The 14682-nt window shown below is 41.6% G+C and overlaps 1 protein-coding gene across 1 annotated transcript; it reads left to right on the top strand.

Moving 5' to 3' along the window:
• Window positions 1–12221: 12221 nt before the first annotated feature.
• LOC123789843 (mammaglobin-A-like) lies at window positions 12222–12983 on the top strand. Its single transcript, XM_045793796.2, has 2 exons — window positions 12222–12350; window positions 12721–12983. Exons 1-2 carry the CDS (start codon window positions 12296–12298, stop codon window positions 12966–12968), a joined length of 303 nt encoding a protein of 100 aa, XP_045649752.2. The 5' UTR covers window positions 12222–12295; the 3' UTR covers window positions 12969–12983.
• Window positions 12984–14682: the final 1699 nt, after the last annotated feature.

Consider the following 14682-nt stretch of genomic DNA (forward strand, 5'->3'; position numbering starts at 1 on the left):
GAACACTGAATGGTGACTTGCTCTGATACTGAAACTTACTGAAAAATAATTCACCTCAATCCAGATTAGTGTTGGCACAGAAATAGACAACCATAACGTGGAACATAATGGAGAGCTCAAAAATGGATCTACATAACCCAACATCACCTAGTGAATAAGCTCTCTTTTGCCAATGATTTAAATGTCACCATTATTTCTGATCTGGAGAATTTGGGGACGTCCTCTTATAAGCTATTGGTTCTCTATTTTTAAGCTGTTTTAGTGAATGCAGTTCCATTAGTGGTTTTTATACTAGATAAGGCTGCTTTTATTTCATGCATTCTACTTTTTGCAAAATGCCATGGCATTTTTCACTTCCATATTCTTCTTGAGGAACTTTGTGTCATTTCATCAAATATGAAAACCAATTTAGGTAGAATGTCAACCCACTGATTTATAGTTTGATCAATGTACAAACAAAATGGACCCATGTGTATCAGGAAGAGAATATATAGCATAAACAATTGCATTCAGTAGTTAAAGAAACTGTTTTTTGGGCAGACATTGCTAATAAGCATCTGGAAGAAAGAAAACATGACTTCTACATCTAATGATATTTTGAAAATTGAAACTGGCTTTAAAATTAAAATGTAAGAACTTAGGAACTTCAGCTAAATCCTTGGAGTGGAAGCCAGATTGCTTCTGGATGAGGAGTGAATAGAAGGTAAAAAAATGAACAGTCACTCCCCAGGGTCTTGTGATAGTTTTTCCATACGTTGATCAACAGAGCAGAACAGTTGTGTTGTTTCCTGGGTTATTGTTCCCTAGAATTATTAAGAACAATTCCTGTTTACATAATATCCAAGAGAATGGTCTGGCCAGACACTGGGGAGTAATTCCGCCAGAAATGCTCATCTCCTAGACACCTCACCCTCTCTCCCTCCCCTCTTCAGAGCTGGACTGTAAGGTTATCTCATCAGTGAATCCTTTCCTGTCCACCCTACTTAAAATCATCAACCCCTTTAGTTTTTCTCCATGGACTTTAATCTTATTCCATGGCACTTACTGCTTTCTAATATAGCAACGATTTTGCCTCCATATTTTACTTATCCTTCTCTCCCCTTGATAAAATATAAGCTTAATCACAGCACAGATTATTGCTTATTTTCTTCACTGAAATTTCCCCAGTGCCAGAAACTGTCTTGACATGAAACTGAAGGGAAGGAAAAATTTTTCCTCTATCCTTCAAGGTCTTTTAGCTGATAATTAAATTTACTTAAGAGAGCTTAACAAGAGTGAAAACACAAAGTTTTATAATATATGCATAATAAACAGCACCTAATATTAAATTGAGACCTAAAGAGAAGACCAAGACAGGCAGTTTTTATACTTTTTAGACAAAAAGACAATAAATCACTGAGGAATTGACAGGACAAAGAAAACTTAACTTTGGGGGCTATAATTAGAAAGGAATTCTAATTGATCTGGGGTAGTAAATTAGTAAAAAGTAACAAGGATTGTTTATACAGCCTTTATGGTTTGGCATTTTCTGTCTCTTGTGATAAGGAAACCTACCTCCTGATAGAGGAAGGGTAACTTATATGAGGAGATTTATTTCCTGCTTTCATAGGCAACAGAAGATGGTCTGAGTGTCCTTATAAACTGATTGCTTCTTAAATCAATTTTATTGAACATCATCCACAAGCCAAAGCGGCACATTTGGGGGCAGCCTGCCCTTGGTCTCTACAAAAGGCAAGTTCAACAAGAGGTTTCTGAGTGAATGACCCTGATGTAAGAATCAGTCAGTGGAAGGACTCAGTCAAGGGATGATCATGAGAGAAACGGGTGCCAGGCAAATTCAGCTCTGAGAAGGATGAGAAAGTCGCAATGGAATTGAAGAAAAGACCACTCCAGACAACAGTACAAAAAAGAACCACCAGCAAAGAAATGGAGTCTCCAGCATGATCTGACTTGCATTGCATCATTTACTTACCGTCTTGGGTTAAGGAGATTACTGTGAAATGTGGGGGTGGGGTGGCAATCAAACACCGAGGCTGGAGGCATGTAAATGATTCCCCTCAATGGAGCAGCAAGCCCTCTTTCTGAAGGGACCTAACAATCCCACTGCACCCGAGCTCTAAGCAATATCACTCCAAGAAGAACCTGTGTCCCACTGGGGATGGAGATTCTCCAGGGCTTATGATAGAAGAATTATGGAATTTCACTTAAAAGACAACATGAGTGGAGATGTGATATGTGAGGATGTCAAAGGGATGAAACAGATGCTTATTAACCCTGTTTATTGGTTGGCACATAAATGAGCATACTGATGGGAACACAGACAAGCAAGTGTTTTCCTCAGGTTTAGGGTTATGGACAAGAAGAGTAGGGCAGATACGGATGCTCGGCTTTCCTGGAATAGATGCGATTTCTAGAGAGGACCACAAGATGTCTCCCTTCCAGTGGCAATGATCTAAGCTCCACATCCTTGCTCTGGATAACTGCATCCAGTTTGATCACCTGGGCAACTCCTGCTGATCCTTCAAGACTCAATCTATCACCTGACACCTTGTTTAGGAACCTGGGATCCACCTTCCTGCAAACATTAGTAAAGTCACTCTCTCTCTCCAGCTCCCTCTCCTTGCTGAATCCTGTGTTTACTAGAGAATGTGACAGGTAGAGGAGGATGCAGACACAATTTTGGTATCAAAGCCCTCAAGATGAAGCAACGGGAGGTTAAATGAGGAGAGTTATGGTTACTTTCACAGTGTTTACTCTAAGCTTTAAGGGTCCATGGGAGATGCTCCAAGGCTGTGCTTGGAGAAATTGAATGGACCAAAGAAAACACCTAAAAACATCACCACATTTGAACCTCAGCAAAACATTTGTCAAACATTCTCTCTCATTCCATGTGTGTTTGCACAGCTGACAGGGAAAATGTTTTTTTAAAGGCCCTGTCAGCCCTCCATTTCAAAAAAATCACCTAGTGCTGGTTTAAACCTCATTTATCTTACTAAAGTGGATCTAATTTTCACAAGCTCCTCTCCGTTTGTCTCTTTCTTTCTTTCTTTTTATTATGTTCAATTAGCCCACATATAGTATATCATTAGTTTTTGATGTATGTTCAATGATTTGTTAGTTGCGCGTAACAGCCAGTGCTCATCACCACACGTGCCCTCATTAATACCCATCACCCTATTACCCCATCTCCCAATTCCCCTCCCTTCTGTAACCCTCAGTTTGTTTCCCTGAGTCCAGAGTCTTTCATGGTTTGTTTCCCTCTCTGATTTCTTCCTATTCAGTTTTTCCTCCCTTCCCTATGTTCTTCTGCTCTAATCGTTGTGTTCCACATATGAGTGAAACCATATGATAATGGTCTTTCTCTGTTTGACTTATTTCACTTAGCATAATCCCCTCCAGTTCCACCCATGTTGATGCAAATGATGGGTATTCAACCTTTCTGATGGCTGAGTAATATTCCATTATATATATGAACCACATCTTCTTTATCCATTCATCGGTTGAAGAGCATCTTGACTCCTTCCACAGTTTGGCTATTGTGGACATAGTTGCTATGAACATTGGGGGTACATGTGCCCCTTCTTTTCACTACATCTGTGTCTTTGGGGTAAATACCCAGTAGGGCAGTTACTGGGTCCTAGGGTAGCTCTATTTTTAATGTCTTGAGGAATCTCCATACTGTTTTCAAGAGTGGCTGTACCAGCTTGCATTCCCACCAACAGTATAAGAGGGTTCCCCTGTCTCCACATCCTTGCCAAGAATTGTTGTTTCTTGTCTTGTTAATTTTTGCCTTTCTAGCTGGTATAAAGTGGTATCTCATTGTGGTTTTGATTTGTATTTCCCTGATGGCTGGTGATGTTGAACATTTCTTCATGTGTCTGTTAGCCACTCATATGTCTTCTTGGGAGAAGTGTCTGTTCATGTCTTCTGCCCATCTCTTGACTGGATTATTTGTTTTTTGGGTATTGAGTTTGAGAAGTTCTTTGTAGATCTTGGATACCAGCCCTTTATCTGTAGTGTCATTTGCAAATATCTTCTCCCTTTTTAATTAATTAAAAAATCTTCAAAATATATGGGGTTGTATTTAGAGGACAATCCCAAAAATTCAGGACAATCTGCCCATATCAGAATCTAGTTTTATCACATTGACAAAGTCCTTTTCTACCACGAAGGGTAACATTGCAAGTTGCAGGGATTAAGGTGTGGGTATCTTTTGGAGAGTTTTATAAGTTTACTACATTCACCCCCTCCCCAGCATCCCAAATTTCACTGAGTGAAATTGTCCCCTCTGCTCCCACAGTCTCACTTCTGAGCTTCCACTCCTTGCCATCCCCACAGGCAACATCACAGTCCAGTCTCATCCTGCCCGGCTTGCGTCAATGTCTCCTATGTGGTTTCCTGGGCTCTGTGATACCTTACCTGCAACATATCCTCCTCATCCATGCCAAAGTGACCCTCCCACTAAACTGTAAATCTTATCTCACTCCTAGCACCATGAATTACTAAATGTTATGTGCGTCCATACTTTTGAATAAGAAGACTTTTTGAATATTAAACCCAACCCTCAAATTATAGTCGGCAATTGATACTACCTCTCAACTGAGAAATAGAAAGTAACAGCTATGTACTATTATCAATTGTTAGCAATACCTTTATAACAAATGTGTATTTTTAACACATCAGGAAATATGTACACTCAAATTGGTCCCCTTTTGTGAAATACATTTCATATTCATCTTATACACTTATGCTCAGTGGACTCAAGGATTATGGAGCTCTTGCAAACTCTGAGATACCCAGACTGCAGACACACTGTTGGGGGGGGGGAATCAGTGCCCACCATCTGCACTGCACAGGAGGACATGCATGGCTCCATCCCTGGGTACCCCTTAGCCTCTATCCCTGATAAGCCAGGACAATATGCTCAGTCATAAGTGTCTACATACCATTCACTTACGTATCGTGCTGAGTCACACCATTTTACCAGGGCAGGTGGGGTTGTCTTTGCCTCTATATCCTCTCTGAATAGGACAGACTACAACCTCACCTGTAAGGTCCATTTCACGTCTCCTCCTCTGTGAAATTCTCTCTGAGTTACACACCCTAAAACAAATCTTTATACACAGACACACATTTCACACTCAACAACACACACACAGATACACAGTTTTACAATCACACACAGACAAACCCAGAAACACACATCACACTCTCACACATACACACACACATCCGTCCATTATCATTTTGCCTTTCTGTGATAGAATATTCATATCACACCCAGAGTTGTTTTGGGTAAATTAATATAATAAAACAAGAGATTTTATCAATCACTATTGTTTTTTTTTAATTCAATGAGCCAATATATCATACATCATTAATTTCAGATGTAGAGTTCAGTAATTCATCAGTTGCAAATAACACGCAGAGGTCATCACATTACATACCCTCCTTAGTGTCCATCACCCAACTACCTCATTAGCCCACCTACCTCTCCTCCAGCAACCCTCAGTTTTTTTCCTGTGCTTAAGAATCTCTCATGGTTTGTCTCCCTCTCTGATGATTTCTGACTCAGTTTTCCCTCCCTTCCCCTATGATCTTCTGCACTGTTTCTTATGTTCCACATATGAGTGAAAACATATGATAATTGTATTTCTCTAATTGACTTATATCTCTCACTATTGTGGTTTCTAAAATACTAAGCACTTACATTCTTTGAGCACTCTTAAGGGCTAGTCATCATCCTGGTAGATTAACATGTTCTGTCTCATTTACTACCTACTAGTAGTCAGGAAGGTAAAAGATTATTACCACCACTGAATGTGGAGATGAAGAATGTCTTCCTCAAGTGTTCCTCAACTCTGGCTCTGTGTTGGAATCAACTGCGAAGATTTCAAAAGCAACTGATGCCCAGACTGCTCCCTTCCCTGCCAGGACCAACATATAGACATCTCTGTAGGTAGAACCCATGAAGTCCTCATTTCTTCATCTCCATCTCCTTTAGGTTCCAGTGGTCCAGTGACTGGGGAGGCAGATGCCACCTATTGATGGGGGAGAAGGACAAGAATCTTCATGATAGAGAACCTCCAGCATCATCATGCTAGTCGCCTTGAGACCTTTTGGTTTTTATTTAAGTTTTATTATTATTTAAGTAATCTCTATACAGAACATGGTCCTTGAATTCATGACCCTGGGATCAAGAGTCCCATTCCCTCCCACTCAGCTGGCCAGCCACCTCCTGCCTTGAGGCCTTTTCTTAGCTACTTCTGTAAACCCTCAAGCCTGGTTTTGTCAGGGATATTCATGAGGTTCACCACTGTAAAACTAATAAACTCAGGGTCTCATATGGGACCATTTTCCTTCATGAGCTGCGCTAGAGAGTGGGAGGGAACATAAAGCAGGACTGTAAAAGTAGGGGCTGGGAGGAGAGAAGTTTATAGAGTGATTGGTTACTGGGTGAAGAGAATCTGTTCTGGAAATGGGTAACCACAGTAACACTGTGAACATACTAATATAGTGGAATCATGTCAAATTACAGGACATAAGAGAAGTGAAAAAGATATCAATATATCCCTGAGAATGAGATTCTACCATAGAATTCAAAGGCCATAAGACATTTGACCAAGAACAAAGGCTTATGAGCTGTGCATTCTCTTTGAAGGAAGACTTTGGGAGGACACGATGACTGAGTTGGGTTTTGAAGGACAAAGAGGATGTGGATGACAGAACGGAGCAACCAAGGCCCTCTGTGAACAAAAACAAGATGAGCTCTGTGCACCAAATGACACAGATGCCCACACTCCTGCCTGCATCTGTCTGCACTGGGGCTCCACTCGCTGTTCACTTAGTGGGAGGCTACCTAGCACTACTGATCTTTTGCCACAGGGCAAATGATTTTAGTGATTTCTCTAGCCTGAGTTTCTCAAACAAGCCTTTATTGACATTTGAGGTTGAAAAGTCGTTTTTGAGTAGATGTCTTAATCATTTCAGGTTGTTTAAGAACAGCCCTAGTCTCTACCCACTTATTGCTAATAGCACACCACTTATTGCTAATAGACAGTGACAAGTGCCTACAGGTATAGGTGGAAGGAGTCAGTCAGCTTCAGTAGAAAATCACTAATCTCACAGTGCAATTACTTTATATCAGTTCTCCCATATACTCCTTGTAATACCCTTGAGGACCAGAGGTTGACAACTGTGTATGCCTACAGGTAGCAGAAAAATTTGGGCACATAGTGGAGGGAAAATGACTAACTAAATATAGAAGATAATGGTGCAGATATCTAATGATCATAAGAAACTGTCACATGTCTATGGGGATTAAATACCTAAATGCAAATTTTGTGGCACTGCTACATTGGATAAAGTTCACAATTTTGGTGAATAAGCCAATGAGAATTCACTGGAGGCAAAACCTGATCCTGGCGTGGCTTCCAAATCTGTCTTGTGCCCCAAGTCATCAGATGGATCCGGGAGAGATTGGATTAAAGTTACACTGGCTCAAGGTAATGGTTACTTCCGCTAGCCCTCTCCCTGTTGCGACACTAAAGTCCTCATCCAGAAACATAAACAAGGTGATGTTAACACCACAATGACAGGGTGTGACCTGTTTTTTTGTGTGGTGTTTGATCCCCGATTTCACTAAAGATTCAAATTTAAATGCGCTTCACTTTATAAATAGACCTAATAATAAAACATGCAATATAATCACTAAAATCTTTGTATAAATACAAAATCTGTCCCAAAAAAGTTACACAATAATTAATTAAGCACCTACTGTGCCACTGCCATCACACAAAGACCAGAGATGAACAGGCAGTACCTTGTAGGAGCATAACAGGGAGGAAGGACCATGGGATCAGGAGCCTGAAGATGTCAGGAGAGAGCTGCACACACAGAGCCAAGGAGTCTTGGCAAGGGAGATCCTTAGAGATTTGGAGCCAGGGAAGGGCACATGAAGAAGGCTGTCTTTGCTGTGACATTGGGAAGGAATAGGATTTCAACCCAGTGGAACTGAGGCAAGGACGGTGGTGAGGGGAGTCCACAGGGAGCAAAGTCCTCAACAGAAAACTGGTGGGCCTACATAGAAATCGACCTGGAGTTCATATAGGGCAGTCATGTGAGTCGAGATCACAAGAATCCATTTGAGTCATAAGATGAAAGTCCATAAGGCTCAAAGTAGGGAGGTCAATAGTGTTGAGAACTGTTTCTCAGACAGAACAATTGGGCCCTTATCCTGGCTGCCACCCACAAGTGTAGGGTGATGGTCAACTTACTTGACCTCTCTTGCATTGTCTGAAGATGGGAAGAAATGATATGCCCACCTCATGGGGAGGTGTTGCAGGAGAGGACATGACCCCCAGTTGACCCATAGCTGGACCCAGGCAATTGGAGTCTCCTCACCCACCTCTCCTGTCCTTGGAAGGTAAGTTCCACTTCCCTGCTCTACTCCCAGATGCTGCCCCAAGCACAATGCTGTGAGAGAGTGATGTGGTGTTGAGACCATCTGAACTGGGTATGTGACTGAACCCGCTTAAAGTCTCTCTGTAAACTTTCTGATTCTGGCATCAGTATAGAAATCGACCCATCTTGCAGCTACCCAAGACAAGCCTTGTATACAAGCTCCCTTGCTCATGAAACCTGTCACATACCAATCTGGAGTGGCTGGTCTTTTCTTTGGTTTCTCCCTATCCTCTATGTATAGGGGCTGCCTTCAGATTACATCAGGATGATGCAGAGGAAGTTGCCAACCAAGGGGGGTGACCACACATCTCAGTTTTCTCAGAAGAATCATGGTTTATACTGCTCTCCTGGCACGCCATCCATTTTGTGATCTCTCTCACGCTCTAAAGTACCCTCTTTGGGCCAATAAATGTCATCACCATCCTTCACATTCATTTGTTGTTGTCAAGATTAAAGAAGGTTTGCTTTAGTGCTTTGCCTTGAGTGAACACTCTGTTATTGTTTGCCATTCACGTTTTATTGAATTTTGAAAATAGGTAAACACCCACTGCTGCTGGGTTTTGAGAAGATTAATAAAACCAACAGTATGTGGGATATGTTTGACAGAGAAGTTCTGTGTAAATTATATCAGTAAAACTCTTCCAAAAGAAGTCAAAGCAGTACCACATAGCATGGATCAAAATACAGTGCTTTTTATTCAAACACAGGACTTTTACCTCGGATCTCAACATGACCTTCTCTAGGTCTTTCAGAGAATGTGAAGTTCAACCAACTTGATAGTGGTCTCTGACTGTCCTAGTAGTCCTTCAAGGTTTATTATAAGAGCTTTCTCAATTTTGTAAAATGAATCACTGGCAGCTGACATGTTCATAGCATCTGCTCTGTCCCCAGCCCTGTTTTGAAGACTTATGAAAATCCCAGGACTATTCCTAGTGTACATAGAGACGCAGCCGTGAAATCTCCATACCAGGCTTGGCACACAGCAAGGGACTTTCCTGGTCTAGGAATGGCCTAGATACTGTGAAAAACAAACCTCTCACTGCCTTCAAGATGTCTCCAAGGCCATGGCCTCTCCTATCATTTCTGGTCTAGGTATGTCCCTCTCTCGCTAATTTCTAGACATTGACATGATCATAATGAGGAAGAGGTTCACTTCCAAAGAACATGCCTGAGGTTATGTCCCAACAGCCCTGCAGGTGAGGGGCAGAACCGGTTTTATAGAATGAGTGAAAAAAATGTGAGATATCTTCTCCTCAAATACTGCAAATTTGATTCATACCAGTAACTTATAATTTAAAACCATTTAAAGATCATCTAAATTTTAAAGTAATTTCTTCATAGGCTTTTGCGCTAATGCATGAAACAATGAGAAAAGGTGGCTCTCACTGAATATTATTACTTTTATGAAGTGTGGCAAGGTCTGATATGACCAAAATAATGGTGCGGGTTTATCATAGGTCTTGCATGAGCCAGAGGACAGGCCAAATATAACTCTCTTTTGCCTCATACTTTCTTCCTCTTACATGAAAAAAGTATTCAGGGCAAAATCTGTACCTATACAAATTCACCCATACACCATGGTTTGTCTTAATAGCAAATGAGTATCTGTCTTACAAATACCCAAACTGAAGTCTCCTTCATTCATCTAGTTTCTTACCATCATTTGGGGACCTGACTTAAAGCCCTTTTTTAGAAGGGAAAACAAAAGGCTAGGTACACATGCATTCTGACCTTTTGGTTTCTTCTATTTCTCCTTGTCAACACTGGCTTGCCAGTGTGTCCTCTGTGGACTGAGTTTATTGTTTGTTAATTCACCTGAAAATGATCATCATCCTCAATGGAGAAAACATGAAAGTAAAAAAAAAAATAATATACCTCTTACTGTGGGCACCATGTACATGATGTGGGACTTTATTTTAATTCATTTATTTCATTGTATTATACTTTATTTATTTTATATCATTTAATTTTATTTTTTACTGAGTAAGAAACCTCTACAGGGACCTGTTTCCCAGCAGGTAACAGGGCAATTCCATAATATTCTGGGCACCAGGGGGACTCCCCATCAACACCTAGCCAAAAAGTCTCTCATTTCATCACTAAAGTCCTTCATTTGCCTTTGAAATGGAGATTGGCAGCAATGGTAAACTGAGGGAAAGTACACAAATAAGGACATCACCTTCTTCCTTATTTCTAGCCTCTCCCTAAATTAGTTTTGATCTTGGTTACTTATGCTGGAGCTGAATGATGGGAATAAATGACCTAAATAATCCAAAGAGCAAATGCTGCATTCGTGAGTAATTAACTCATGTCCCTGGCTCTCCCATCAATTTCATTTTCATTTGCTTAACTTGAGCCAACACTGTTTCTCTTTTTCCTATTACCTTCGTATTGTCCCTGCTTAAACCGATGTGGTTTTTCTATTTGTATAGAATGAGGCTGTCCTTGTCTCTCTTGATACCAAGAAGCACAATATGTTTGCTTTCCTTGTCTTGCCAAATACCAAACGCTCCAGAGCCTCTGTATGCGGTATTCCCTCTGCCAAGAACACGCTTCCCTTTGATATCATTGTCTAGTTGTCCAGGATTTAAAGTCCATCCTCCTGTAGCTTGCCTGTACCTCTGTACAGGACGCTGCCCCACATGATTGTTTTGTGGTTCTGTAGCAATCACTTTCTGATGCCTCCCAACCCTTTGGGCATGTTTGTTGTCTTCCTTGTGACAAGTAAGCTTTTCAAGGTTGAAGTCCTGGTGGAACAACTGAATCCTGGTCACACAGCACAGGCCCCAGTCATGGGGGAGGTCCATGGTTACCGTTGAACAGTGGATGGATGGATGGATGGGTGGATAGATGGAATGACCCATTTATTCGTGATTACCTTGTTTGAAGCCTTGGATAAGCTCTTCAAAGAGTGTCTGTCGTCCTTGCAAAACCAGGCCTGGATTTATTCTTGCTCATTTTAGAAATGAGGAAAAGGAAGCTTGAAATGACCAACAGTTTCACTTGCCCAAGGACACTCCGTGACTAGGTGTTGCATCCGAGATTTAAATCCATATCTGCTTGAGCCCAGACCTGGTCACCATTCCTCCACTCAGCACCTGCCTCTTCTGAGCAACCACTTGCTCTACTGCTTCACGCCATCCTCTGAATCAGTGGAGAAAAAATCCTAAACAGCTAAAAAAAAATTCAGATTTATAATAGACTGAATTAATGATATTGAGTTAGTTAAATGATATATTCTTTGTAAAAGAGCCTTCAGAGAGAATGAGACATTGTGATTATTTCCCAAATATCAAGTACCTTACTAAAGTGTCTATGGGCCAGGGCAGTCTGCCCCCAAGAGAAAGTATGTGGTATTGCACTGAACCCAAATGGGTGGTAAACCAACTGAGCAGACACACAAGATAGGAAGCTGTATGGACCTTGAAGAAGGAGGAGGGTGGGGTGCAAGAGGATATGAAGACCACACTAGTAATAAAACAACGAGGATGATAACACAGGCTCACTTTGCTGTAATCTGATTAGTTAGCAAGCACTTTTGCATTAATTTCATCTAAAGTCATGCATGATTATTGCAGTTCCAAAATTGTTTTGGATCCAACAAGCTCTGTCTCCTTGGTTTCTAAAAACAGAGCACAGGCTGGCTGGGTTGCAGTTGACTCTTGCTGTCACTTCCTGGTCCAAAGCCAGCTTCGTCATGTGACTCATTCTCTCATTTATGGGAGGGATTAAAATGGTGAACAGGAGAATAAAAGGAGGACTCCTAGGCACTCACCTCCAAAGTGAGTTCCTTCCTCCCCGGCAGATCAGACAACCAGAGCTGCCCTCAACCATGAAGCTGCTGAGAATTCTTGTGCTGGTTGCCCTCCCCCTTTCCTGCTTTGCAGGTGAGTTCTGTGTGGGGAAGATGGCCTTTGGGTCATGTCAGGTCCCTCTGGAAGACCTCCTGTTCCCCAAACTCCAGTGCAGAGCATTTCATTTCTCCAGTGTCTTCGTGTTTCCTGGTTACTAGCGTTTGGCTTCTCTGGGCTATGGGGGTAGTGTGGGGGTGTGGAGGGGGCACACATGTTTTCAGGCTTATAGGAAATCCTAGATCCCGAGCTTACTCTGTTAGAATGGAGAACTCAAGACCATTCATCATAATCTCTCTGAATGTATGTGTCTACTGGGATGTAAGAAGATGACCATATCCTAGGGACTCCCAAAAAGGGCTTCATACCTACATAATTGAGACCACTTCCGTATGTTTTCTTCCAGGTTCTGGATGCTCATTTCTAGAAGAAGTGGTTAACAAAACAATTGATCCTCAAGTGAGCATGGATGAATACCAAAACTTCCTTAAACCTTTCTCATCTGGTCCTGAATCTGAGCAGGCCATAGCAGAACTGAAGCAGTGTTTTCTCAGCCAGTCAAATGAAACTCTGCGCAATGCTGCAGCAATGATGGTAACTATGGTTTCTTATGTTGAGCTCTCAAACCACTGGACAAGGACAAGCAGGCTCTAAGTTTGTCACTCATTGTGCCACAGCAGGGGTTACACATGACTTATTTTATTTCAGTGAATTTAATTGTGGGTGCATGTGAATCTTTTGATATCCAGAGAGCCAGCCAAGGTCCCAGTGCTGACTTGACTCTTCACTTTGTGGAATCTTTAGGGAATGTAACTTAAAAAGGCCAAAGAGGGAAAAGAATACACACACCCACACACATACACACACACACCACACACTTTCTATCAAGGTATAAAACATCTGATTCTTAAGAAGTCCTTCACTTGTAGAAGTGGTCAACAAAAAAGATCCCTTCTTCATTGAAACAAAGAGGAAAATGTTCATAAGAATTTTTTAAAAGACGAGAAAAAACAAAAGAGAAAGAAAAACAACAACGAAAGAAGTAAGGGATATAAACAGACAGGTGAACAGAACAGAGCAATACACTATCTCCTGAGTGTATTTTGGTCAGTTTATTGGAGGAAACTACACCTCAAAATTGTAAAGGAAGAAAGACTTACACATACAAAAATAAAATTAAATACATTGAAAGATGTAAAGATGAAAATTAAAAAAGACTTTAACAAAACAAAATACAAAACAAAACAACAACAACAAAAAGAGAATATGATTAGGCAGGTGAATAGACGTTGGGTGTATTTTGGTCTGTTAGAAGAAACTCCATCCCAAAATTTTTAAGAAAGAAAAACTTATATACATACAAAAATAAGATTAAATACTATGAAGGGATAGGATGCGACTGTAAAAATGAAAATTAAAAAAACATTTTAAAAAAGGACTTGATGAAATAAGAAGGTGGTTGAAAAAGGAAGGAAGAAAACAATTTTTTAAAAAAGAAAAAACATAAAGAAAATTTAAAAAATTAAAGTTGGAAGACGGAAGACGAAAGAATCATGGGGCTAAAGTTCTATTTGCTCTATACCCCTACCGCTGGAGTTCTGCAGTTCTCCTTGATTGGTAAAGTTAGTCTTGGCTGGATTTTTTTGCTAATCTTCTGGGGGAGGGGCCTATTGCATTGATTCTCAAAGGTCTTTGGCTCAGGTGGAATTGCACCTCCCCTACCAGGGGCCAGGCTAAGTAATCTCCCAGTTGCTCTTTGTGGCTTTTGGTCCCTGAAGGCTTTCCTAGCAGCTTTAGAGGATGAGAATGGAAATGGTGGCTTCCCTGGAAATCTCCTCCCCAGAGCCTAAAGCTCAGGGCCCCACTCCTCAGTGAGCCCTGTCAGTCAATCATTCCTGTCTCCCTGGTCTCCAGCCGCCGCACTCTGTGCTCACTGGGCCTGTGACCTACTGAACGTTTCTATTTCAGGCATGCGACGCCCTTTACAGGATCCAAACCCAGTAGACTCCTGCAGTGCACTCCCTCAGCACTTCTCCCCGGGGGAGGAAGGAGGGGGTTTCCCTGGTTCTGTCACCTGTTGGGCCCCTGTTCGAAGAGCAGTGGCCCGACTATGCCTCGGATCATGGTAAATGGCAACCCTGAGCTGAGAGCCCACTCCTGGGCTCACTCTTTGCAGCCTGCTTCATGGCTCTGATACCTGGGAGTTCTGCTGCATTCAGGCACCCCCAGTCTTTCTGTGACCCCAGGGATCTGAGACCACACTGCGCCAGCTAGGTTTCATCCCCGCTTAGCTCCCTGAGCCGCATTTCTCACCAGAGCAGACTTCTAAAAGTTTGGATTTTGTGCTCCCCTGCTCTGTTACTTGCCA

Source organism: Ursus americanus, chromosome 24 (genome assembly GCF_024610735.1).
Source record: "Ursus americanus isolate L20-20 chromosome 24, mUrsAme1.1.p, whole genome shotgun sequence".
Lineage (NCBI taxonomy): Eukaryota > Metazoa > Chordata > Mammalia > Carnivora > Ursidae > Ursus > Ursus americanus.

What these genes read in the sequence shown, in the direction of transcription:
- LOC123789843 (XM_045793796.2), top strand. Translation starts at nt 12,296, where the DNA reads ATGAAGCTGCTGAGAATTCTTGTGCTGGTTGCCCTCCCCCTTTCCTGC. An exon ending in CCCCCTTTCCTGCTTTGCAG is followed by an intron (nt 12,351 to 12,720) that starts GTGAGTTCTGTG and finishes GTTTTCTTCCAG; the next exon opens with GTTCTGGATGCTCATTTCTA.